Raw genomic sequence first — 26,645 nt, 5'->3', positions numbered from 1 at the left:
GGTGCTCTTGCTGGGTAATGGGGTGGGTGTCCCCATCTGGGGGAAGGCATTCCTTTATTAAGAAACTGACGTCTCATCTGGGCCAGGCCCTCGGCGGGGGCGTGGGCGAGGGAGGTGGGCTGGGAGGATGGAAGTCAGCCAGACCCAGCCCTGCTGTGAGCGAGCCTGCGGGGTGCCAGCTCGGGGCGGGCGAGGATATTCTAGGGAGACAGTGTGGGGCCGGGGGCAGGGGGCACCAAGCCCGAAGCTTCCGGCTGGGAACACAGGGTCTTGCAACGGGAAGGGGGCTGCCATCAGAGCAGGGCTCCCCTGGGTCCCCTCATGTGCGGTGGGGTGGTCCCAGCAAGGGTGAGCTCCGGCTGGACACGGCCTGCAGGAGGCCCCGGGTGGCATTCAGCCAGTCCCCCACCTCAGCTGAGGGCTCAGGGGAAGGTCCGAGACGCTGGGCCCCCAAGTGGACGAAAATGTCCAGGACCCCAGGCCCGGGGCAGGAGCATGGTGGGTAGGGGTCCCTCCGCCCAGAGCCCCGAGCCCTCCCCACTTCACTCTCCATCTAGCAAAGCTGGGCCCAGGCCCAGCCCAGATGCAGCGCTGCTGGGTAGAGGGTGGGGAGCCTCTGAGGGGCTCCCCTCGCTCTCCCAACCCCCCGTGGGGCTCCCGGGGGGCAGAGCCAGGCCTCCCTGCCTCAGGGCCTTGTGGTCCCTTTGGCTCCCGGGGGCTCCCGTCGGACACCCCTGGGGCTGGGCCCGGCCGAAGCTGACCCGGCACAGCCAGCCTCCCCAGAAGCCGCCGCCACAGGACACCAGAGCACAGCGGGGAGAGCACCTTTATTGTCGGAGGGTTACAGGTTTCCCGCCGCCTCTGACCGCCCCTCCGTGAAGACAGGCCTGCAGGAAGCCACGTCTTGGCTCCCACACGGCCAGCCCTGCCTCAAGGGGGGCAGTCGAGGCCTCAAGGGCAGGGAGAGGTTACCAGGGCCCGGAGGGACCAGGCCACAGCCTCCCCGGTGCAACAAGGGCAGTGGGGACGAGTCGCTCCTGCCACGAGGGGAGATGCACCTGGGGCGGCGCCAGCACCTGTGAATGTCTGAGTTTGCGGCCGTCGCTGAGACAGCGAGAGGAGCACGAGGGCCAGCCCAGGGCACAGGGGACCCGGTGCCGGAGAGGCCTCGAGCGCTGTGGCCTTGAGAGCTGCTCTGGGGCACCGGGGACCTGGGTGTCTGCTGTGGAGCCTGGCTGGGACCACAGCGCCGAGGGTGGGAGCATCTCTCTCCAGCAGGGCCTGGGAATCAGGCAGCAATCCCTCTTCCTCCTTGGGACATAGGACTTGCCGTGTAACGCAGAAGTGGCCAACCCTGTGGCTTCCCAGAGAGCTGGGAGAGGGCGGGGCTGCAGGGATGGCCCCTGGAGGTGCACACTTGCATTAAATCCTCCCTCCTCCCAGCTCAACGGGGTCAGAGAGATTGGGATGCGGCGGTGGGCAATGCCAATTCAGTTTGAGGGTCCTTGCACCCCAACGCTCCTCTCTCACGGTCTCCAAGTCCTCGTGACTGTTTCGGGTTTATTCAAGGTCTCCCTGGCCTCCGAGAGTAGCTACAGGCCAAGCTGCTCCCCAACCCGTGGAGCAGACCCCGAGCCCAGGCAGGGGAGTCGAGGGAGGAGGCCCAGGGCCCCCGCTGTCTCGTGCTGGGCAGGGCCCTGCCCTCCTTCCCAGCTGGAACCTCAGGAGCCGCCCGGCCCGACACCCGCCCTGAGTTTCCCCGTGAAGAGGGGAAGCTGGCAGGGTAGAGAGAACATGGGTTCAAACCCTGCCCCAGCCATCCCTGGTCTGGGGACCTTGGGCAGGTGAGTCATCCTCTCCAAGCCTCTGTCCCCCGTGTAAAGTCGGGATAACAAGCCTACCTCCTAAGGGTTAAATGAGACAATGTAGGGAAGCTCCTCGGACAGGCCCGAACGACGCAGGGACCCAGTAAATGATGAGTATGACGACTATTCTCACAGCCCGCCCGGCCCACCAGACCCCGTCTCCAGCAGGGAGTGCAGGTGAGGAGGGAAGGGACCAGGGCAGGGCTCTGGCCTCGGGCCCCTGCCCCTGGAGCTGCCATCTGTCCCCAAGGCCCCCAGCCCCCAGGAGCCAGTGTTCCTGACGATCGTCCAGGCCTGGAGCCCGGTCCCACTCGGGGAGTCCTCAGGTGCCAGTGGCTGCACAGGCCCCGGGGCTGGGTCTCTGGCGGAGTCGGGGCTTGTCCTGGAGCGCTGGCCTCTTACTTCCCGCCGCTGGCCCGGCCAGCGCTCCTCTGCCCAGGGTCGGGGCCAAGCAGGGCAGCCAGGGAGCCGTCGGGTGGGGGGCCACCACGCTTCATCTTGAGGTTGGCTTTCAGAGCGGCGTCCTGGCCGGAGCCCCCGTCAGGGGAGGCCAGGGGATCTGGAAGGAGAGCAGGAGGGTGGGCTTGCGCAGGGCCTTGGGAGCAAGCAAAGCACCTTCACTTCCAGCCCCGCCAGCAACGGAAGCTCTGTGCCCAGTGAGGACACGACAAAGCAGCAGCTGGCTTCTACTCCTCACGCATCCATTCACTCACTCACTCATTCATCCATTCATTCGTACACTCATTCATTCATTCATCCACTCATCCAGGCGCTCATTTCATTCATTCTCCCATTTGCTCATCTATCCATTCACCAATTCACTCATTCATCCACTCATTCATCCATTCTTCAACACATGCTAACCAGGGCCAGGCTCCAGGCCCTGCAGAAGTGCTAGGGAGAGTCATGGAAACCTCACGCCATAAGGGAACAGAAGGTTCAGCAGAGAGAGCTTGGTGGGGAGACAGGAAGGCGGCTTCAGGGAGGAAGAGATCCCAGGGCAGGTCCCGAAGCGGGAGCTGGTGCCCAGGAGGCCAAGGGACCAGCCTGAGCAAAGGTGCCGAGGTGGGAAAGGGCCTGGGGTAACCGGATGACGGCTGTGTGTCACTGGACACCAGGTCATGCTGGGGAGGGACTTGGGACCTGGATGTCGGTCACGGGCAGCAGGGAGCCACGGAGGGTCCTTGAGCGGGGGTGGGACAGGGCCAGACTGGCAGCCAAGTGAGGGGCCACTGGGGCAGGGAGAGCAGGCGCCAGAGGCAGCACCACGAGGGCGGCAGGGAGGCGGAACAGGGGGCATTCGGACTCGGCGGCCGCCTGTGGGCCTGCCTGTCCCCAGGTCCTGGTCACCACGCACCGTGGATTCCAATCATGTGCTCCAGGATGAGGACTCTCTCGGCCAGGATCTTCAGCGCCTCCCGCAGCTGCTGCACCCCCTCGCCCTGGGGGGGGGGGAGGAGGCAGCCAAGGTCAGGGCCGTCCCGCCTCAGTGTACTGTCCCAGCCCTCCCCACGCCCGCCACTTCCCTCCTGCCACTTCCCTCCTCCCAACAGCCATCACAGGGCGGACATCCCGGCGCCAGGGCTGGGGTTCGAATTACTATTCAGAGACACGGAACTTGACGCACAGAGAGGGTAACCAGAGTCCTGTGGCCACACAGCCTGGAAATGGCCGACCGGGGCTTCACACCCAGACCTGTCTGCCTCCAGCCTGGGCTCGTCCTGCTCCCATGGCTGCCTGCTGCTTCCTCTGTGTGCCCTTCTTTCCGGAAAATACTCTGCTGTGGGCAGAGCACCTAGTACGGGCCCACGGGTCGGGGGTGCTTTGCCTGTCTCCTTCCTGGCACTGCCCACCCGAGAGATTTCCAGGGTGGTCACCCGGGCGAGAAAAAGAGAGGGCAGAGCCACGGCTTCTGGGAAGCCAGCAGGAGGACGCGATGATGGCATGTCTGCGTTTCTGGGAGCCAGCCTACACACGGGCGAAGGACCTCGTGTGTCGAGACACGTGAATGAGCTGATTAATCGAGAAGACAGATGACAAGGCCACTTTGAAATAAAAAGTGATGATGGAGAGACAAGGCCCCGCCCTGGATTCAGCAGCAAACAGGCATCTTTGGCTGGTAGAACATGACAGCTCTGTCATGACATTCAGATTAAGTTAGCTTAAAACAAAAGAAAACCAAAAGCAGGCTACTGAGTTGCAAGAGAGAGGCCTTCCCACCACAGGCCGTGAGAAGCCGGGCTGTGGGTGGCGTCTGGGATGGGGGTGTCCCAGCTAGGAGCAGGCGGTCCAGGCCCCCTCTGTCAGGACCCGACTAAGCCTCAGTCCCTGGGCCACAGGACGCACGCCGATGAGATGGACCAGGGGAAGTCGTGGGTATCCTCTCTGTCTGCCCATCACAAGTGACCCCCGCATCCACATCTTCCTCCCACTGCCTCCTGTGCCCACCACGGTTGCCCTGATTCCAGCCTCTTCCCCCTTCTCCAGTCCCGCAAGGACCTCTGGAATGTCCCCTGGCCCCAGCTTCACCTCTCCAGCCCAGCCCGCCTCCCGCAGCCGTCCACCTCCAACCTCTGCAGATACTCCCACCCCCGGCTTAGAACCTCCCTCAGCTCACTCAGCTGTGTGCCCACTGAGCTGGCCAGCCCGCTGAGCCCTGACACTCCCACGGGACTCATTCTCAGCTTGCAAGACCTCCCCTGCTGGCCCTACTGCCTCCGCCCCCTTTATCCATCACCCTGGTCCCCAGCCTCCTCTCCTGGTCCCAGAAGGCGTCGCTCCCCACAGCCATGCTCGCACTCCATCTGTGCCCCCTCCCCATCCCTTCTTGCCCTGGCCCCTGTGTGCTCCCAACCTCACTCTTTCATCGTCCTCTCCCACATCCGCATGCCCAGGGATCCTTCAGTCCACCACAGCGACCTTGGGCACACCCGTGTGCCAGGTGCTGTCATGGGAGAGTCCTGTCCCTGGAGAGGGACGCCACGGCTTGAAGCCTCCTTAAAAGAAAGGTCTTTTCTGCAGGTCCGTGGTTCCTCCAGCCCTCTCCGGCAGGGTCTCCCCCCGACTCAGGTCCCAGGCCGGTCACCCGATCTGTGCTACCCCATTGCAGGCAACTTCACCCTGTGCTGCAGTCGCTATTCACTCAGCTGTCTCCCCCGCTGGGCTGGGACCCCATTCACCCCGTGACTGATGCCCGGCTCAGGGCTGACGGTGTCAGTCCAGCTCTGTTGGGTACCCGCTCTCCTGCTGAGACACAGCCAAAGGGCAGGAGGGAAGCACGGGCCCAGGGGCACAGTTACCTCGGCGGTAGCTTTCTCTTCCTCTTCCCCCTTCCCGCCAGGCTCGCCCTGGGAAGAAAGTCGTGCAGTCAATGATGGGTGTGGGGTGGGGCGCTTCTCCACCCTCTACAGCTTCTCTCCCTGGGCACCCCTGCACAGCCCGGCACAGGGTTGATTTTAGGGGCTTAATTCTGTTTCTAGGGAGGGAGGAGTCAGGTTTGGAACCCCAGGAGCTCAGGGGTTGGCCCTTCTAGGGATCACATCCCCTGCATCTCAGGTCTCTGCTTCCCTGACTCTAAAATGGGGCCAGTAACCCCAGTAGCATCAGCCTCACAATAACACCTAGGTGGCCACTTACTCCTGTGTGACCTTGAGCAAGTTACCTTACCTCTCTGTGCCTCGATTTTCCCATCTCCAAAATGGAGGTAATAATAGCCTCATAGAGCTATTAGGAGGATTAAATGAATCAATCTCAATAATAAGCTTGGAGAAGGCATGGCTTTGGAGGCTAACACTCTTGCATTTAAATCTTGGCTCTACCGTTGCCTAGCTGTGTGACCTTGGGCAAATTGCTTAACCTCTCTGAGCCTTAGCTGCCAGTTCTGGCAAATAGGGAAAATAAAGCACTGTCTCATGGGGTCACTGTGAAGCTTAAACACGCTATGGATGAAGAGGGTTTCCACATAGAAGATGCTCAGCAAAGATCCACCCCTTTGCCCCCAGCCCCATGCTCCTGACATAAGACTTGGGCACGAAGGAGGTACCCACCTCCTTGGCCCTGGAGATAGGGGCTGAGACTCATGAATTCTTATTTCCAAGAGGAGAATTAGAGGTCAGCTATCTATGTCTCTATTCCTAGAAGGTTCAGAGAAGGCAAGGGACTCTGCAGGTCACACAGCACATTAACCCAGGGGCCTGGGCTCCCTGGAAGGGACCTCAGGACTCTCATCTAAGCCTTGCAACAGGAGGCTATTTCAGTCCTTACTTCATACGCTCAGCGAGGGGGCTCCCACCTCCCGAAGTCACCCCTTCTCAACTTGGGCAGCTGGCATTGCACCCAGGTTGCCCGTTTCTCTCCCCTGCCCCATCCTGGCTGGGCTGGATCCGGCCATGCCTGGGGAAGCTGGGGGGCTGAACTCAGCCAGGCCGCCTGGGGCAGACGCCCGCCCACCTGGTACCCTGGGCCTGTACCAGAGCCCATCGTCCTGGGGGTGGCCCATCCACACGGCCCCACACTTACAGGCTGCCCTGTCACGCCCCGCTCTCCAGCCAGGCCCTGTAGAAAATCAAACAAAGCAAATTAGGCTTTGCCTGCCCTTGACAACCTCTCAGTCCTCCGCTGGACCTGTGCATCCCGCCGTCCTCCAGCACCCCCCCCGGCCAGCCAGGAGATGCCCCCCCTCAACTTCTCCAAAGTGGAACTCCCGGTTCCCCCCCCGACCCACCCCCACCCTGCAGTCTCTCCTCTCGGAAACGGAAACGGCTTCACGGTCCCGCAGCTGCTCCCACACACACCTTGGAGCTAACCTTCCCTTTCCCTCCCTCACCAAATTTATTCCATCAGCCAGACCTGTCAGGTTCACTTTCTAAGTATGTCTGTTCACGTTGCCATTTCCTCTGCGCTGCTGTGGCCTCCTCCCTGGTCTCCCTGCCCCACTGCTGCCTCCCCCGCCTTCCATCCCTCCCTCGATAGCCAGAGGGGCCTTGGAAAGCTGTAAATCAGGTCACGGACTCTCCCTCCCTGAACCCCGATGAGTCCCCTTTCCACTGTGACCCAAATCCACACATCAGCCCTGCAGGTGAGGCCCTGCCCACTTCCCCACCTCATCTCACCCCACGCTCTCCTCCGCTCAGTATGCGCCAGGCATTTCCCTGCTTCGAGACCTCTGCACCTGCCCTTCCCTCGACCAGGAATGCTCTTGGCATCTCTGTAGGACTTCCGGTTCCTCGGGTCTCAGTCGGAATGTCACCTCCTCCTATCTGTCACCCCCTCCTGTCACCATAGGTCCTTTCCCAGTTATTCTCTATCACGTCTGCCTCCTGCACTAGACTATCAGCTACCGGAGGGCAGGGATCCCCACGTCCTTGTTCCTGTGCCCAGTACAGTGTCTGGAGCAACTGAGGCCCCAGGACGTACATAGTTAATGAATAGCGTTCATTAAGGGTCTCCGAGGAGCCTGGCATTCTCCACCTGTTTTCCCCATTATTTCTCACAACGAACCTACCCAGAAGGGATTTTTATCCTCAGTTCACAGATGGGGAAACTGAGGCCCAGGGGCTCAGGGACTTGTTTAGGGCCACCTAGCTGGAAATTGGCAGAACCAGGCTTCAAACCCAGGGCTGTCCGTCCTACTCGAGAAAGTCGGGACCACATGGTCCCCTTTTATTGTCCCTTCTCGCTCTTCTTTGACCCCTGACTAGGAGACATCCCTCCCCACAGACCGCCAATTCTCAGAGGCCTCGACTCCTTGGCAAGGATGGAGACGGAGACTGGGTCATCAGACTGGCCCCACCATCCACCATGAAGCCACAGTCCAGCCCACCTCGTGGCCATTCTGACATTGTCAATACTGGGACGATGGAGCCTTGGAACCCAGCCCCATCCCTGCCGTGTAGGGGCCTCGGTGGGTCCTGGCAGTGGGTCCTGGAAGGGGGCTCTTCGACACCTGTTCAGTGGGGCCCTGGGGAGCCAGGGCCATGCCGGGCACTGTCTGGTGCCCCTGGCATCCCAGCCCTGGCTACAGACCCTCAGGTTTAAGGAAGGACCACCGCAAGGAGGAAAGGGGCCAAGATGCCGCCAGCCTGAAGACGCCCCAGGCTGGTGCCCGGTCACGCCGCCTCGAGCGGGGCTGGACGAGCAGCTCTGACTTGGTCCCCTTGAACCTGTTGGAAGCTTGCAGGCCCTGGGTCCCCACAAGGCTGCTGCGGGCACGGTCTGCACAGCCACCCAAGGCAGCCCTGCCCGCAAGGGCCTGGAAGACCCTAAAAATCAGCCAGCCGGCGGGATCAACCACCCCAAAGCACCCACTGCATTCTTGGCACTCTGCTGTCCTGCTGTGTGACTCTGGCGGGTGACAGAGTCTCTGAGCCTCCACCGCCCCATTGTTGCTGGGATAGAACGATGGGATCCCTTCGCATCGCTGACCTGCCCTGTCGCTGTGCGCCCTTCCCGAGAGAGTATCTGCCGGCCTTCCACGTGCCCCCCTCCCCCTCTTCCTGCCCTTTTGTCAGGGCTGAGCAGGCCCGGCCTGAAGGGAGGGGGGAGCCCCCAGCACCGCAGAAGCAGGAGAGACCACGCTGCTGGCACGGGGCTCCTGGCGCGTGGAGCTCGGCCAGACGCCCCCTGCCAAGCTCCTACAGTTCCCGGGGCCTCTCCGACCCTCACCGCAGTCCTGTCACTGTCACTGTCCTTCTCTCTCACCCGCGCCCACCCCTTCTCTCTGGGGCCTGGGCCTGTGGCAGGGAGCCTGAGGGGCCAGGAGGGTGCTCTGGGGCGCCCAGACCCCTGGCTAAGCTGGCCACCCCACCTGACTCAGGGGCAGATCAGGTCTGAGGGCCTCCTGTCCCCCCTGCAGCCACCCCCTCCCCCAGGCCCCGCCTGCCGGCCTGGTCTGTACCACACCCACCCTGGCTCTGCCCTATGCCGTGCACCCCACTGGCCCTTCTCCTCCACGCCGCATCCTCCTGGTGGGAAAACACGCGGGGAACAACAGAGAGAGATCAGGAGCCGTGGGACACGGGTTCTTTGACGTCTAGAACATGTGCTCTAGAGGGCTGGCCTGTGGCCCCGGGCTCCGGCTGTATCCTCGGCTGGCGTGGCTCGTGCCCTCCCTGTGTCTGGGGAATATTTGTCAAATGTCTAAAGGGATGAATGAATGTGTGGGACTCCTGAGGTCCCAGCACCCACAGGGCCAAGGCCCGGACCCACCTCCCTTGCAGTGGGAGGGGGGGCACCTCTCAGCCACTCCACCCCACCCGGGCCTGAGTTCCAGGGACCTCGGAGCCCTCGGTCTGGACGAGGCCCAGGGGAGGGGCTGCAGGAAGCTCCGTGCAGACATCCCCAGCCGCCACCCTTGCTGCCTCCACGTCCAGGACCCCCCCCCCTCCACGTGACCTCCCCCCAGGCCCCTGGGCCCCTGCGGCACAAGGCACATCCCCCCGGCAATTTATTTCTCTTTCACTCCCTGTGACAATCCACCAGGGAGGCCCTGTACACCCCGTCTTAGCAGCTGAGGAAGCCGGAGCCCAGAGAGGCTGCCTTTCTGCCCGAGGTCACACAGCTGGGAGGCAGAGCAAGCTGGGGTTCCGGGCCACACAGTCAGGCGTCAGAGTGGCCCCTGCACAGGCAGGTCTCCTTGAGGAGGGGCCACGGGCTGGGGTGGACGTTCTGTGATCCTGGCCCAGCTCCACCACACCCTCTGGACGACCTCAGGTGGCACCTGGGTCTCAGCTCACTTATGAACCAGGAGCCATGTTAGCACCTCCCTGGCATAGGCGGAGTGGGCAGCAGATGGTCGCTGCTGCTAACAAAACCAGGACCCCACGCCTGCCTTCCTCTGGGGCCCGCCTGGACCCAGGTGGGGACCGGCCAGGTGGGCTGGCTCCTTCCTGAGCAACTGTGCTGGTAAGAAGCCTGGCTCCTCCTTTCCTGGCGAGACAATGTCTCCTCCCTTGCCAGAAATGGGAAAGACCTTACCTGGGATCCTGGTGCACCTGGGGGTCCAGGGGGACCGTGTGGTCCAGGGGGACCTGCCGGCAGAGTCACAGATGGTCACCTGGGGCCAGAGAAGCCCGCTGCCCCCATCAGCTCCGGAGAGGACCTTCCCACCCTCCCACCCCAGTCCCTGCCCTGGGTCTGTCTCCATGGGCAGCAAAGGAAGGTGCGGTGAATGAATGGTGGGGGAGGGGGGCACCCGCTCCCTTGGCCTCCCCTGCCCACCGCCAGAGCGGAGAGCCCACCTCCACCCACTCTCCCTGCAGCCCTGACATCACAACCAGAGCCTCATCCTCGGGGCCACCCCGCAGCCCCTCCCCAGCCGGCTAGTCCCCCAGCAAATCTCGAGTCTCTCCCTCCTCGGGACCTCAGACCTGACCCCTCTGAAGCCATCCTTCTTACCTGGGTTACTGCTGCCTGACCATCTGCCTTCCACGCAGCCCCCCAGAGTGACCTTTCAAATAGGTCCCTCTCAGCCCAGCCTCCTCCACCTTCATCAGTCAGATACCCCCTTCTGGAAAGTTCCTCTGCATCTGTGCCTTTGCCGATGCTGTTGCTTCCTCCTGGAGCTTCTCCAACCGCTCCACACCCCAGCAAACTCTTTGCTACTAGTCTCAGGCTAAGCATCCCCTCCTCCAGGAAGCCTTCCAGGAACCTACCCCGCCTCTTCTCTAGGCAAAGCCCTGACAGACCAGCTGCCACCTCTGGCCACTGTCGGTTTGCATGCCTGCCCCCCACCACGGGCCAGGGAGTGCCCAGAGGGTCAGGCCAGGCCTGATGGGTGCAGCACAAGAAGTGGTGTTCCTGACTGAACTTCCCGAATGCTTGGAAGAGTGAGGCCTCCGTCCCCAGTGGCCGGCACAGGTCTGCGCCTCTTGGGCTGCTAGGCTGTACCAATGTGCCCCCGGCACGCTTAGGGAGGACCCGCAGGAAAGTACCCCTGGTGGGGTGACGATCTGGACTCAGTCTAGCTAAAGGACAAACACCCTCCCAGCTCACTCCCAAATACCACCTTTTAAATGGGGCCACCCCGGCCCAGCTGCTCGCCCAGCCCTGCTTTCTCAGACCCTGTGGGATTCACTGATAGTATGTGGGTGCCGTTCGCCTTCTCCACTAGAATGGAAGTACCATGAGGACGGGAATCTTTGTTTGGTTTATTTAAGTATCCCAGGAACTTAGACCACTGCCCAGCTGAACAGTGCTCGGTGAACATTTCCTGAATTATGAGAGGGTGAATGAATGACAGAGAATGAGTGCCCGGGTCTGGAGCCCTAATCAAGAGGCCCCCCACCTGCCGGCCCCCAGGGCCTCTGTTGCTCGTTCATTCACAGGTAGAACCTGTCAGAGGAGACGTCCACACACCTGGGTGCCAGCCCCGCCCCACACTCCCCTCCTCCCCCAGCGAGGGTTCCATCCCGTCCCCTCCCCACACTCCCCTCCTCCCCCAGTGAGGGTCCCATCCCGTCCCCTCCCCACACTCCCCTCCTCCCCCAGTGAGGGTCCCATCCCGTCCCCTCCCCACACTCCCCTCCTCCCCCAGTGAGGGTCCCATCCGGTCCCCTCCCCACACTCCCCTCCTCCCCCAGTGAGGGTCCCATCCCGTCCCCTCCCCACACTCCCCTCCTCCCCCAGTGAGGGTCCCATCCCATCCCCTCCCCACACTCCCCTCCTCCCCCAGTGAGGGTCCCATGCCATGCCCTCCCCCAGGGCCCTGCTCTCTGCCTGCAGGTCCAGGGCCTCCTGTCTCTTGTGGGCACCGCCCCACCAGCTCCCTGGGTCTCCCGCATGGCCCCCACACCACCCGTGCAGACCCAGGCCTCCCCACACCCAGAGCATCCCTGCTCCGGCTCACACGAGGGCAGCCCGGGGCTGCATCATGTGGGTGTCAGGCCTTGTTCTGGCAGAAACACTGTGTCCAGTCCCAGGGGAGCTGCTGCCGGGAGCAAGAGGCCCCACCTCAAGCCACTGCTGGCTGGGGCAGACCCAGCGCCCTGCCAAGGCCATGACCCCCACCTGGGCCCCTCAAGGCCCCTTGGTCCAGGCCAAGCCCAGGAGGGGTTACCGGTGGAGACCAGCCTGTGCTGTTGCCCTCTGTGCTCACCTGGAGGGCCGGGGGGGCCCCGGGGCCCTGGGACGCCCGCCAGCACCGTGTCCACAGCGGCAGAGGCCAGCTGCGTGTCTGCATCTGCGGGAAGGGCAGAGCGGCCCGTGACCTGGGGGGCAGGGCCGGCGGGGCGGGGGGGCTAGAGCTGAGATCCCCCGGAGCCAGGGTGGGCATGCCCGGCCCCGCCGGGCCTCACTGCAGCCCTGGTGAGCAGACGCCGTTGCTCCCACGACTCAAGAGGAGCACACAGAGGCCAAATCAGAGGGCAGGGGAAGCCCCATGGGCTCCATTTAAAGCACAAACTCCTTCCTGAACACTCCAGGCCCTTGACTCTGGCCCCACCTTGCTTACCACCCGGGCTGGACGCTCTTCCAGGGTCCACCCCCCATACCCATCCTGACGTACCTGGCTAGCTCACTCCTGTGGGGCCTCCTCCAGGAAGCCCTCCCTGCCCACCCCTCTGAGCTGCAGGGCCCTGGACTGCCTCCATCAGGGCCTCAGAGCCGGGTGGAGTCTGTCTAGTGGCCTGGGTCTCTCCAGGGTGAGCCCCGTGTGACTTCACTCTGCCCTATTCTCAGAGCCAGGACCAGACAGCCAGGCTTGGAAATGTCTGGATGGGGGTGGCTGCCTCTGCCTCTCCCTCCACTCATGGAAGCCTGAAGAGCCCTTCCATAGGCTTCACGGCGGGTGGCCTCCTACAGGTGCTCAGTCCTGGCCAGCCAGGTGCCCCCACTGGGGCACCCCCCACTGTCCCCAAACATTCACACCTGGGTCTTCCAGGAAAGCTGCCCTCCCTGGAGGGCCCCAGGGCTGGGGAAGGAGGGTCCTGTCTGAGGAGGGCTCCCAGCACTAGACGTGGCAGGCGGGCAGTGCCAGGTGCAGGGCATCGTGCCCAGGCCAGGGCAGGCTGCAGCTCTCCTGGCCCAGGGATGCCGGCTGAGCCCTTAGACTCCCAAGGCACTTTACACGCATCATCCATTCTCCCCACTAGGGGGCACCACTGAGCCCACCGTGAGGGTGAGGCGGTTGGGTCGTCAGGGAGTTAACACTTTCTCCTGCCCCTGTACCCACTGAGGGCAGCCCAGGCCCCTCAGTCCCCTTGGAATGAGCCCCTCCCTCATGGCTGGGGGCTGTGTTTTTTCACCCCCAGAGCATCTCCATCAGGATGTATTACCACCCCTCCTCTACGGATGGGGAAACTGAGGCTCAGAGCGGGACACAGGTCTTAACGCTCAGGGGAGGGCTATGCTGCCGCGGGGCGGAGGGGGCAGAAGCACCAGGAGGAGGGGCTTGGGTTTCTCCGACAGCCGACAAAGCGGTCCCTGGGATGTCACCCATTCAGAATTTCAAGTCAATCCTGCTTCGTAAAACCCTTCCCACTCCCCAGGGCCCTTAACCAAAACGATGCCCGCCGTGGGCTGCCGGCCCCACACCGACCCCCGTCCTCGGGGCCTCCCTGGAACCGCCCTCCCCGCGCGCTGGGGCGGCTGTGTGTGCTCAGAGGCGCCCTCTCGCGCTAGACTGTAGCCTCTGCAGGCAGGAGGCTGTTTTGCTCACGGCTGTACGAGGCGGGCGGGTAAAAAGAGTCCCACACGTCGTAGGTGATCAACACATGTCCAGTGGCCCACAGTGAGGGGGTTTGTGGAGAGGTCACGGGGTAACGGATGACCCGAGGCCAGGCCAGAGAGCGGAGTGACCCGTGGGGGTCAGACCCCGGGGCAGGAGCTGAGCGTGGGTTGCCGCCCCACCCCGCGTCAGTGCCCCACTGGCGACCCCGCCCCCCACTTGGCAGAGCCAAGGCTCCCCTCACTGACAGTCCGCTTGCTTCATGGGGTCCTCTGGGGAGGGCTGGTCCCCCCGAAGACAGACTCAGGCCCGCCCTCCCGCCCCACCCCTCAGGCATGCCACTCACTGTCCTTGTCCGTCGGCGGCTGCAGGGAGTAGAGGACGCCTTGGGGGCCGTTTGGAGGGAGGCCTGGGCTGCCTGCTGGGCCGGGGGGGCCGGGGGGGCCGGGGCGCCCCATCTCTCCAGGAAGCCCACGGGGCCCTGGCGGTCCCAAGAGCCCTGCAGTGGGGCGGAGAGGAGTCACAGGAGGGCCGGGCCTCATGGCTGATGTAACAGAGACGAGAAGCAGACCCTGAAGGGGATGGGGCTGGCGAGGGCCGGTGGTGGCCTCCAGGCCCAGGGACACCCTGGAGGGCTCTTCCGGGAGCTAATAACATGACTTCCCCTTCCCAGCCCAGTGCACAGGGGACCCGGGGCAGCTGGATGGGAGGTGAGGGAGGCAGGAGCCACAGAACCAGTGGGGGCTCCGGCCAGATGCCCTCTGCCCGCTCCAGGGACCTCAGCTCTGGGGAGGGGGCGCCGAGGGTGGCAGCCAGCCTGGGCCAGCCCTGTACCTGCCCTGACAGAGCCCAGGAGGAGCTGGGTGGTCTCTGGAGGTGTTGTTTACACGGCTGAGCACAACCCCCAGCCCCCAGGAGCCCCCCCGGAAACCTGCGCCCACAACTGCAGAAGCCTTCTCTTCCCGCAGCCCGGGGCGAGACGGAGCCCTAAGTGCTTGGGGTGAGGCTGCCGTAAGGGGGGCAGGGGGAGGAAGTGGGCCTGGAGCCCCCCAAGACGGCAGTCATTAGCCCCAGCAAGAAAGGGGGTGTCTGGGATGCCTCGCCTGCTCAGACAGGGGAGAAACCCCAACTCCCTTCCCCCAGTGGACAGAGTCGGGTTGGGGCGTGTGGGGGTGTGTCCTTACCAGGAGGACCCGCTGGGCCCTTCTCTCCTGCCTGGCCCCGGTCACCTTTGGAGCCTGGGGGACCTGCAGGCCCTGGTGGTCCCGTCTGTCCCGGGGGCCCTGGGGATAGAATGAAATGAGGCCTGAGAACACTGTGGGCTGACCTGCGCCCCCCGTGGCTCCAGGCTTGACCACCTGGGCTGTCCGGTCAGACCTGCCTCCAGGAATCCGGCCCACCTGGGGCCCCCCACAATGGGCAAAGGGACCATCACTAGCTCACATCAGTTATTACAGCTTGCAAACCATTTTTGTTCCTATTAACTTCTATGATCTCAAGAGCTACTTGTGTCCCCACTTGACAGATGGGAAAACAGAGGCTCAGAAAGGTGTGGCCCTTTGCTCAAGGTAGCAGAGCCAGGCTGTACATGAGTCAGAATCCTCTCTCCGCGTCCTGCTGTCTCCTTGCTCAGGCTCAGGAACCGGGCTTCTGGCAAAGAGCTTCCCAATGAGGCCTCCTTAGAGACCCCAGGAAGCCCTGAAGGACATGCCTGCCCAGCTTCCCGGTCTCCAGGCCCCACGGGTGGGCAAGAGTAGATGGAGAGGCCAGAGTCCCCCGTGTGGCCTGGGGACAGCCCCTTCTCTCCCTCTGGAAGCCCTGGGCCTGGGGAGAATGCTCAAAAATGCCTGCTGAACTGATGGAGGCCCTGGAGCTGCCGGTTTCCTGAGAGATTCCCACCTGCTCGCGAGGATTCCAGGGTTCACCCAGGTGTCAGCATTTGTAGGGTTTGTGCTCCACCTGGTGGCCATTCTTGGGAACTGCATGTCCCGGTAAGAAGAAAGGTGCCCCAGGAGACCTGGAACCCATTCCAGCTTCCTCCCTCCCCTCCAGGGGGTGTTGGGGCCTGGGTCCTCCAGGGGATGAGAAGCCCCCCCTTCCCCCCAGCCCCCGCTCCCTCCTCAGTCCAAGAAGAAGGATCTGAAGATGAGCATGGGGCAGCCCTCTGGAAATGAGACTTTGGGGAGAGTGGCTAGAGAGGTGCGGGGGGGTGGGGGGGGACCCAAAGTGAGATGCCCCCTCCTCTCATAGCAGGCCTAAGCTCACCCCTACACCCTCCCAGCCTCCAGAGACTACAGAATATCTGATGCTTCCCTGGCCCCTGGAATGGCTACTGGAGGCAACTCTCCCACTGCTGGGGGTCTGCAGGCAGGGAAGGGGATGGAGCGTGCTCAGAGCTGAGTCTGGGCAGGAGTGCTAAGAAGCTGGGGGCTCAGCCTGGGGACAGGAGGAGGGAAGGCGTCACCTGCAAAGGGCTCCAGTGGGTCCGAGAATCACTGAGTCAAAATGGCCCTGGATCGCTGGGCGACCCCAGGGGTCACTTTTCGGAGCCTCAGTTCTCTCCTCTGTAACCCGAGCTTTACGAGCTTACTGGAATGATTAGCAATGATATCTGTACAGACTAGGGTGATACAAAAATATTTAATAACTGGCACAGCACGGATACTGACCAGTCAGACGAGACCTCAGCCTTAAACCCTTGAGTTCAGCCACACAGACAGTGCCAGCTCACCGCCCAGGGTAAAGCCCCAGCGCTTCTCCTGGCACGTGGCAGGCATTCAACAATGCTGACTACCAGTATTACAGTTATTATTACTTTCTGCAGTCCCAGGGAGCAGAGCCCAAACCAATGGATAGAAACTGCAGAGAGAAAACGTTTACCTCTGACTTCAAAGTGTGGTGGGAAGGGTGAAAGCAACAGGTCAGTGGATGTCTTCCAACTTGGGTCAGAGAGTTCAGAGAGGATGTCCCAGAAGGGGGGCAGTCAGTAAGCTGCCCGTCCTTGGTGGTATGCAGGCAGGGGCTGCTGTAAAATTGGATGGAGCTGGGCTGGGGGCCTAAGTGCAGATGCTAAGGGGCAGCAGGGAAGTCAGTGAGCACAGTAGCTGGACTGTGAGGCAATAAGGAATGGTGGGGACTGCGGCAAACTGCAGAACTTGAACGGGATCTGCAGGGGCAGCTGTGACTTAGCTGCAGCCAATTGTTTCTCTTTTTTAAATTTTTTTTTAATATATATTTTTGGCCAAACCACACAGCATGTGGGATCTTGGTTCCCTGACCAGGGATCAAACCCGTGCCCCTTGCATTGGAAGTGTGGAGTCTTAACCACTGGACCACCAGGGAAGTCCCAGCCAATTGTTTCTGTTAAGAGACAGCCAACCCCAATGGCCAGATCTTCCATTTTTCTAAGAGAAGCGAGAAATCCTGGTTTTTATGTGAAATCCCCCCAGGTTTTAAACATTAGCTCAGTTTTTCAAAATGCCACGTGGGCATGTATGACCTCCTTGTGCAGGCCCTGGGAGGCCATGCCTCCCCTGTAGGCCTCACTCACCAGCCGGGCCCGTGGGCCTTCTCCTTTGGGGCCCGGGGTGGGCGAGAGGGAGGGCGTCAGGGAGGAAATCCTCGTTCCAGGGCGGTGGGGTGCTCTGAGGGGTCGGCAGGTCATTGTCTGGGCCTAAGGGCCGCTCTGCTGCTTCCAGAAGGAGAACCTGGGCCGGAAAAGGGCAGAGGGTCAGGCCCAGGCCAGGCCGGGGACACGTGTGAATGGGAACGTGTGCGCCAGGAGACCAGCAGCTGCCGCTGCTCTTGGGACCACCAGTCCCCTCACTGGAATGTTCTCCCACCTCTGCCCCCCTCCCCTTCCCATTCAGGAAACCCTCCTGACCCTTGGGCTCAGGCAGGTCCCCTTTGGACACGTTCAGAGTCACCGTACTTTTCTCCTAGAGCGGCTGTCACTGGGATTAGACACTGGCTGTTGGAATAACGACCACGGTCACCTCCACTTCACCGGCTCCTCTCAAGGGAGGGACTGGGCCCGCCTGTCCCCACACTGCCTGGCTCAGGGCACAAACAACGCAGTCGGGGAATGTTTGTGGATGAACGGATGGATGGAGGGAGGGAGGGAGGGAGGGGCAGAGGGAAAGAAAGGGAAGGGGAAAGGAAAGGAAAGAAAAAAAGAAGAAGAAAGAAAAGAAAAGAAGGAGGAAGAATAAATAAATGGGTCCAGCTTGATGCACGTTTAGCAGGAGCTCCAGAGAAACAGAAGTGGCCATGGTCACTCAGGGCCAGCCTGGAAAGCAACTGTCCTCTCCCCTGGAGGAAAGCAGGGGTCAAAAACCGAAAGGACCCAGGGCCTCAGTTCACGTGAACTGGGAGCCAGGAGGCCTCAGAGAGGCCCTGCTGTCCCCAGAGAGGCTAGCAGGGGGCGCTGCGTGCCCGGGACCTGCACAGGGCAGGCAGGCAGATGCTAGCACACAGTAGACCCCCCCCACCCCAGCAGAGGGGCCCTGGGGTTCCCGGGCCGTATCAGATGGAGCCCGGCTTCCTGTCCCGATCTGCCAGACAGGAAGGAAGAAGCCCAGTGTCTCACGTCCCCTCCAGCTCTTAGAAACCCGAATCCCGCGTCCTGCTCGAGTCTCCAACTCAGCGTGTGAGATGAAAGTGTTCTGAGTATGGAGCTGAGCACACCCCCGCCGCCCCCCAGGCCCCCCGCCCCCCCATTAGAATCACTGGTGTCTAATCCCGCAGGTTTTGCTGCCTGAAGGCATCCAAACTGAAGCCCCCGGCCTATACCCCACCCTACGCCCACCCCAACACGGGAGTCCATACTTCCCGGAGGGCCTAATGGGCCCCCAGGCCTCTTCCAGTGCCCCTCCGCCTGCCTGTGGCCCTCGCTCGGCCCGTCATGTCCCCCCTCCCCAGGCCTGTGGCCTCAGGCTCTGCAACAGCCCTCTGCCTCCCCCACCTCCGCCTGCCCCCTCCCTCTCCTGCAGCCCCCGGTCCCCACAATCAACAGCAGTGCATGAGGACCTCCTGCAAAGCAACCCCCCTAAACACCGCCAGTATCTCCACACACTTCGTACACAGGCGCCCGCCTTGGCCTCACCGGCGTCTCTTCCACCCCGCTCTGCTCCAGCTGCCCTGAACTCTCCCAGTGCTCCTCAAGCCCAAGACCGCCCCACCTCCAAGCCCAAGCTCCTGCAGGGCCCTCCACCAGCCCTGCCCACAACCCCGACCCCTGGAAGATTCTGAGATCCAGTGAGCTGTCCCCTCCTCCCTGTGTCTGTCTGACCCTCTGGGCAGAAGGCGGGCCTCCCCTCCTGTGTGTCCCCTCAGCTCCTGTACAATCACTTTGTACCCACAGCCAGGGCGGCGGTGGGAGCAATGCCACCAGCCCCGCCCTCAGGAGTAGGGACCACCTGGGGAGGGGGCGCCCTCCTTGCTCTGGGTCCCCAGAGCCCAGCACAGGTTAAGTGCCATGTGATGGGGGAAGCTGAGGCCCTGCTACCAGCCAGGCTGGTTTGAATCCCTGCTCTCCTGCTAGGTGACCACTGTGTGACCTTGTGCAAGCATTGTGACCTCTGTGGGCCTCAGTTTTCTCATCAGCAAAATGGGGGTGATAACACTGACCCTGCAGGGCCACGGGAGATCAGGAGCGCTCAACACATGGGCAACCCAGTTAGTCCTGCTGATGCTGGGACGGTGGCGGGGGGGCGGGTCACGGGAACAAACGGCACCCTTCCCTGCACCCAGGCCTGGCTGGCTGGGCTGAGGCTTTGTGGCTGTGCAGAAAGGGTCCCTCTGAGCGCCCCCTCCCACCTGTTCTGCAGTGTTCCGGGGCCTGGGTGACAGAGTCTCTGAGGACTCTTGGGAACAAAGTGGCACCCCTGCATCAGATCTCAGGTCCCCGTCTGTGTTGGGTGGGTGGGTTCCTGACCCTTGAAGCTCTGGTGACTCCCAGGGCCCCTGTCTCTCAGCCCCTCTCCTTTCTGGTCCTCACAAGGGCTCATGAGGCAGGAAGGGCCACTGCAGCCCCATCACAGGTGAGGTGGAAATAGAGGCTCAGAGACTGCAAGTGACTTGCCCAAGGTCACCCAGCAAGTAGGTGGTGGGGCCAGGGCCCCATGTGGTGCCTCACCCACCTCCCCACAGCCGGGCCACAACCTTGGCCTCAGTGGAGCTTCACGGAGGCACAGAGAAGGGGAGTGGCTGGCTCAGATCACACAGCAGCTCGGGGGTGGAACTCCATCTCCTGAGCCCTGGAACCCCCTCTAGGAAGGGAGGGTTACAATTCCTGTCCCAACTACTGACTGTCCACTGGGAAGCTGACCGGCCACGGCCAAGTGGAGGAGCTGGGCGGCAGGGGAAGGAGACTTGTCTGTCGGTGCCCATGATATGAGGCCCAGAGCTGTGGGTGTGAGGATGGAGGCGGGGAGAACTGTCAGTACCTGGCGCCCCAAGGCTTGGGGGCAGGAGGGTGGGTGAAGGCAGGGGTAGCTCCCTTGTTTCTGGCCTGGCTCTGGAGATGGTGGGATTGCCTCCAGTCAAACAGGGGCGCAGGAGAGGGCAGGTCGGGGGTGAAGGTGATCAGTCCAGGGGTGAGTTGAGATGGAGTGTCTCGGGGGAACCTCCAGATGGAAATATTTAACAGGGAGTAGCCAGGAGCAGAAGGGGGTTTGGAGCAGCTTGGAAAGATCAAGGAGGGGGTCAGGCCCAGCTCCCAAGGGGACCTGCCACCTGCAGCCTTAGCCCTGCACCAGACACCCGGCTCACTTTTTCCTGGGGCACTTCCCACGCAGACACCAAGGCCCACAGAGCCCACGGACCCAGGCAGAGACGCCCTGGCCACGGTCAAGTTAGAATCAGCCCCCACCAGAGTCCAAGTCCTCCTGGCCTGGCCATGGCCAACCTCCCAGAGAAACTGACCCCATTCCTGCCGGGCATGAGCACACCAGGGCGGGCAGCAGTGGGTGTGGGGACTTAGCCCAAGAAAACCAGACCTTGGCCAGCCTCGGAGGCAGTGGCTCTGATGACGTCATGGCAGCCTGCCTGATTGGCCAGGACACCGCCCTCCTGCACTGGAGAGCAGCCGAGTTCCGAGGCTCCTGTGACCCTCACTCATGGAAACGCCCTCGGGCTGCCTCCCACTCAGTCTGGTCCTTGGAGTCAGAGTGTAAACTGAGGGGCAGGAGAGGAAGGAAGGCAGGAAACTTTGTCTGCTGGCCTTCCACCCCACCATCGCCCAACAGCCATTCCAGCCGGTCCCAGGAAAAGAGGGTGGCAGGAATCTAGACGAGCTCCTAGGTCTGGGTCCTTTGCAACTCGGGCACCGTGCGGAATGTAAATGGAACAGTCCCTTGTGGTCGCCTGGCCTCCAACCTCCTCCTCTTCCCTGGCTCCAGAGCCCCCTACTGTGTGCCTGCGGGTGTGCCCCAGAGGAGGAATCATGAGTGGCCAATTACTCATTTTCCCAGCTCCCTTGCAACTAGGAGGTGGGCATATAGCCCAGTGCTGGCCAATGACACATAATGAATCTGTTGGGGTGCTTTACTTCCCCCCACGACTTCCTGCCTTTGAACAAGGTATAAGGATGTGAGGCCTTGAGCTGCAGCAGCCACTTTGTTACCATGAGGCACTGACCATGAGACCAAAAGCCAATTCACTAAGGAGGTGGAGAGGAAGGCTGTGTGAAGAGTCTGGGTTCTTGAGCCGCCAAACCAATCCTGAGACCACTAACTTCTGGACTTCCTAGTGAACTAACGATAAATGGTAAGGAGTAAGCTGCCAGTGGCTGGGTTTCTGAACACATCCCTTCTGATGCCAAAACAGGTTTCTTGTCTGCAGAAGCAGAAGTTGCAGTGTCCAGGCCTCAGAGTTTCTGCTCTCTTATGCCAGCTGCCTGGGTTCTGACTCCCCATCTGGGGTCTGTCTGCCTGGTCCTGCCTTCGCCCACCTGACCCCAGCCCCTGAGCCCAGCTCTGTGCTCTCTCTGACCCCTGCGGGCTCACCTGGCCTCAGCACAGCCCCTGAGGCTGCGGGGCTGTCCTGGCTGCTAGCCTGGCTTGTGTCCCCCTCCCTCTGCAGGCTGCCGCCTCTCAGGGCCCTCTGACCAGGCTGACGAAACTCCCAGGGGCCCAGTTCCTCCAGGGGACACTTGGGCATAGAGCAGGCAGGTGGGAGCTAGAAGGTGATCCAGATAAGACACAGGAGTTGAGACAGGAGTCTCCCACCCCCTACCTGGGGATCCAGAAGAAACGCAGTGGCAGCCACCTCTGCACACCCGTCTCGAGCTACCTCTCCCCTCCCCCACCCAGGAGCCACCGAGCTCACCCCTGTCCACCAGCCTCAGAAGGACCCAGTGAGGGGCCAGGAAATGTCTCCTTCGATTTCCATTTTACAGGGCAGCAGACTGAGGCCCAGAGCTAGGAAGGGACCTGCCAAGGCAGAGCAATTACTGGGACAGCCTGACCCCCCACCTCTGTAGTCCCCTGAGGTCTACAGAGGGGTCATGACCCTCACCCTCAGGGCCAGAGAGTAAGCCCCACCCCCAGCCCGCTGCCGTGGCCTTGGCCATGGTCGTGGTACAGCCTCTCTAGGCAGAGGGAGGTGTCAGGGTGGGAGGACCAGGGGAGGAATTGCTCACGGCGGGAGGGCATGGGCGAGGGCTAAGTGGGCAGGGGACAGCTGGCACGGTGCCTGTCCTCCCCCAGAGCTGTGACTTTTAACACCCGAGTGAGCGTACTGGGCCTGGGCCAGAGCAGGCTGTCAGCCTGGTTTCAGGTGCCTGGAAAATGTCCGTCAGGCCAGCCAGCCTGGGGACCCGACCTTTTCTAAAGTCTCGGGTACCAGAAGTACATCCCAGCATCTTCCCCAGCGTCCCTCACACCTGGGACCCTCAGCTTTCTTGCTCACCCCACTCCCTTCCCCAACCCCAGGAGACTGGCCCGGCCCAGAGAAGGTTACCCCGGGCCACTGAAGCCCCAGACAGCACCCATCCCTCAGGACCAGGCTGCTCAGTCCTGCTGGGCTCCCTGGGGCTGATGCAAGCCCCTCCCCAGCCAGCTCCCTAGGCCCATTATCCCCAGACCATCTGACCTTGGCTTCCAGCGTGGTCAGCCGGTCACTCATGTCACTGAGCCGGGTACAGTTCATGCATTCTGAAAGAGAAGAGGTGAGAGTGGAGTAGATCCTGGGGAGAGAGCAGCCCAGCCACAAGGATAGCCTCTGGTCAGGCGGGCAGGGAAATCTCTGAGCTGTTGCCAGCAAAACTCCTACCATCCTTCAGAGCCTCCTTACCCTTAGCGCCCCCTCCTCCATGCAGTCTGCCTGACCCCTGACCCTCCTTTCTGGGCATCCACAGCACAGAGTACTGTCTGCTTACTCAGTGAATTGTCTGAGCCAGCACCTGGGTTGCCTTCTCAGTCTGTGGGTGCCGTATGGGCGGGGTCTTTGTCTATTTTGTTTGTTCATGCATTTCAGTGCCTGGCACAAAATAGAGGCTCAAAAAAATATCTGATAGTTGCTGAATGGATAGTAAATGAGACACGCTCCCTGACTTTGAGAACTACGGTCTGGGGAAGGATACAGGCAAATAGACACAGGCTGGTAAGGGCTAGAAGAACAGAACGTGCAAAAGAGCGTCACGGGGGATGTCAAAGCCCATCTGGGGTGGGCAGTGGTCCAGGAGGGCTTCTTGGAGGCAGTGGCATCTAAGGTGAGGCCTGAGGGATGCACAATGACTGGTCAGGTTCAGCAGAAGGAAGAATAAGGGCTGAGGCCCCAAGGAGAACAGAACAGGGCAGCGTCTGCCAGCAGCCTGGCCTATCCGAGCACACCTGCGGGCCACCAAGGCTGGAGCAGTGGGCTGGGCCCTGACACAGGAGGCCTGGGGGGAAGAGCTTGGCAGTATCCTGAGGCCAATGGGCTGCTGTTGGAGGGGGTGAAAGCCAAGGTCAGATTTGCATTTTTAAAAGCTCACTCTGGCAGCGGAAGTGTCCCATGGGTGGGAGTGGGAGGGCCTGGGAGCCGAAGGCCAATTAGGAGACCAGTAACTGTTAACCTCCCAGGCATACATCTCCCTGGGCTGTAATCATCTCTTTATGTCTGTCTCCCCCAGAGACCCAGAGCTCTTTAATGAGGAAATAGACGGTTCAAAGCTGTTCTAAGGAGCTTTTATTGCTCTAGAAGTCAAGAGATGCTTAGATTCCTCCCTCAGTTCAAAGCCTGACCCTACAGGAACCCCATTCTGGTTAAACAGACACACGAGAGCTATTAGGGTAACTCGGCAGGTCCCACTTGGTGTTCAGAGGCCCCTTGGCCACAGCGAGGCCCCCGGCCCCCCATCATCAGCCTTGTCTGTCCCCCATCTTTGTCGCTGAATGCAAACCACCTTGTAAATGTCCCTATTTTAAAATAATGAGTGCTCTGTGAGAGATGTGAGGAGACACCAGGACGTTAGGACCATGGGAACAGGTGATTCAGGCCGTGTCCTCCCCAGGGGCGCCCAGCCTTGGGGCCAGGGGTGCTGACAGCCTCCACTTTCTGCTCACCAGCCCTACCTGGCTTTATGTGGCCTGGCAGGGGTCCCCTCACCCTCATCTCCCTCCCCACCTACCCTGGGCTCGGCCCAGTCAGTGGTTTATAAGCCTTTTGTAGGAACAGAACTCTTTCTCCCCCAATAAAACCTTGTCAGGAACCCCGATACATAAAAGAGATTAAAGACTGAGGCGTAAACACTGAAACTTTAAAACAACCAGAAGAACCAGAAGAAAGTTGTCTGACTCGGGGACGGGCAGGACTTCACAAAGGATCAGCAAGAAAGGAGGCGGTTTTCTGGTCAAACATGGGGAATTGAACACACATGTTTCCCTCTAGTTCCTCCCAGGAAAGGGATGGTGAAGGGAGAAAAAGGTACAAACCACAAAGCAGAGAGATGGGCAGAGGAGACTTCGCAGTGAAAGGCAGCCGGGGGCCGAGTCCCAGGCTTGCAGACACGGGAGGGCTTGGAGATCAGGGAAAGGAGAGGGTCCTCTCTGGGCTCAGCGACCCACCCAAGGGGAAAGGCCCACAGGCGCTGATACCTAGGGAGGCCCCCTTCCCCCCCCCCCACCTCCTGTACAATGGCCTCCAGTCAACAAGGCCAAACACACGGAAAGAGCCCCAGGGGGCTCTTAGTGCCTCCCTCCTAAATACAGATGGTCCAGGATTCCTGTGCCTCTGAAGGAGGCCCTTCATGGGAAAGACAGACATCAAAACAAACAGGGTTCCATCCCACCCACCCTACCCTCCACCCTCCACCTTACTTTCCACCCACCCACCTTCCCATTCATCCATCCCCCACCCCTCCCTTCAGTCCCTGACGCTACCCATCCCCAACCATCCCTTCATCCACCTGGAGGCACCGTGGCTCCCCGTGGGCCCCTTGGTGACCCCGTGCTGATCCTGATGGGTGGGTGGCAGGGCAGCATGGATGGGGTGCCTGCCCTCGCAGTGAAGGCCCAAGAGCATCTCATGGGAGAACAGGCGCTGACACTGGAGGAGGGCTGGCCTGGAGAGCTTTCCTGTCTGAGCCTCAGCTGTCCCCTCCACACACAGGAGGGCACTGCCCCACCCCGGGGCCCAGCAGGAAGTGGGGGCAGGATGGCCATGGGTGAGGTGTCAGTCAGAGCCCCAGCCCCACCCAGTGAACATTCCTGAGGCATTTAGAGGCTGTGAACACATTTCCAGGGTGTGAGGCAGGGGGGAAGGCCAGCAGAGGAAGGGGTGAGCCTTGGGCTCTCGCAGAAACCTGTTTCTGGAAAGTGTGCTGGGCCCGGACCTAGTTTGCTCTGGCACCGGGCACCATGCTTGGCCTGTGGGGAGCGGTTTGGCTGTCAGCAGGCACAGGGGGTCCAGCTCCCCAGCCGCAGAGAGGCCCAGCCAGCGGGCAGGGGCGAGGCTGCCAGCCCAGCCTCCCTGTGCCACCTGCCCGGGCAGGCGCTCTGAGACTGGGCGGGTTTTATGGTTCCCCTGGCATTCTGTCATCGACAGCAATTAAATTATGCATTTGACTTTCTCTAACTATTCCTCGGAGCGGTGGAAATACGGAGCTGGGCCTGGTGGGGACAGTCCTGGCTGTGTGACTGGCCGAGGCCCTGCCGCCTGGCTCTGGGCCGGTTCCCCCTCCCTGAGACGCAGACTCTACCTCTCTGGGATTCTGAGGATTCCCACGTTCCCAGCACACACAGGCCCACGAGTGTTTCCTCGTTTTGAGGACACAGCGGCAGAACCTGTGTTGGGAATTCTCTGCCAATATATCAGAAGGGTGGATGTGCCAGGCGAACTGGTGTGTGTGTGCGTGTGTGTGTGTGTGTAAGAGAGAGAGAAACTGACTGCTTGGCGTGGTCAGTAGAGAGAGTCCTATAGAGGCCACTAACTCACTGTGTGGCTTGTGAGGCCCTCTTTCTCTCTGCACCTCAGTTTCCCCATCTGTAAAAGGGGTTTACATTGCTCAGCTCCAGCGGCCTCGGGCTCCTGGACTCTTTGCTCCTGCCCTTGCCGGCCGGCTGCCCTCTCTGCCTCTCTCTTTCTGTTCCTCCTCCCAGGGCATCCCACCTTTGTGCCTCCAGCTTCTGCTTACCTCACCCATCCCTTTCCTGCTTGGGCCATGAGACCCTGACAGGTGCAGCCAGGGCACTTGGATGGTCCTGTCCCCAGAGGCCCAGCTCCCTCTGAGAGGTCTCTGAAATGGTCTGCAGGTACGGGGCATACGCAGGGTGGATGTCACCTGCAGCCAACCCAACGGGGCCCAGCTGGAAGAGACCCCTATAATCCCCCGGGAGACCTTTGACCCTGGTCAAGACTTCTAGGGGAAAAAACCTCCAAGGAGGTCAATAGGGTAAGATACTGCGGAGACAGGGGTAGGGCAGGCCAGCTAGACTGGCCATGGGTGCACACAGGGCACCACAGGAATAAGGAGGTCCTGAGTGATCTGTTTCCCTAACGTGACAAGAGCTATGGAGGTAAGCTCCCCCCACCCGCCAAAAGCCTGACTCTAGGGAATGAAAATTGGGGGTAAAGAGGGGTACAGGGGACTCTCCTTTCTCATGGTAAGCCTTGAAGAGCTACTGGCCTTTTTAAAA

General features: G+C 61.5%; 1 protein-coding gene across 1 annotated transcript; it reads right to left on the bottom strand.

Annotated features, from left to right (window-relative positions):
• Positions 1 to 820: 820 nt before the first annotated feature.
• On the bottom strand, positions 821 to 25,015 carry COL26A1 (collagen type XXVI alpha 1 chain). The gene is made up of 11 exons (XM_073791966.1): positions 24,917 to 25,015; positions 22,621 to 22,682; positions 17,078 to 17,234; positions 14,712 to 14,810; positions 13,874 to 14,026; positions 11,959 to 12,042; positions 9,840 to 9,892; positions 6,384 to 6,419; positions 5,165 to 5,212; positions 3,223 to 3,307; positions 821 to 2,424 (listed from the first exon to the last, which is right to left on the bottom strand). Exons 1-11 carry the CDS (start codon positions 24,990 to 24,992, stop codon positions 2,264 to 2,266), a joined length of 1,014 nt encoding a protein of 337 aa, XP_073648067.1. The 5' UTR covers positions 24,993 to 25,015; the 3' UTR covers positions 821 to 2,263.
• Positions 25,016 to 26,645: the final 1,630 nt, after the last annotated feature.

This window comes from Tursiops truncatus, chromosome 15 (assembly GCF_011762595.2).
Source record: "Tursiops truncatus isolate mTurTru1 chromosome 15, mTurTru1.mat.Y, whole genome shotgun sequence".
NCBI lineage: Eukaryota > Metazoa > Chordata > Mammalia > Artiodactyla > Delphinidae > Tursiops > Tursiops truncatus.
Note: the sequence above shows the minus strand (reverse complement) of the source record. Positions and strands in the feature narration are given on the sequence as shown.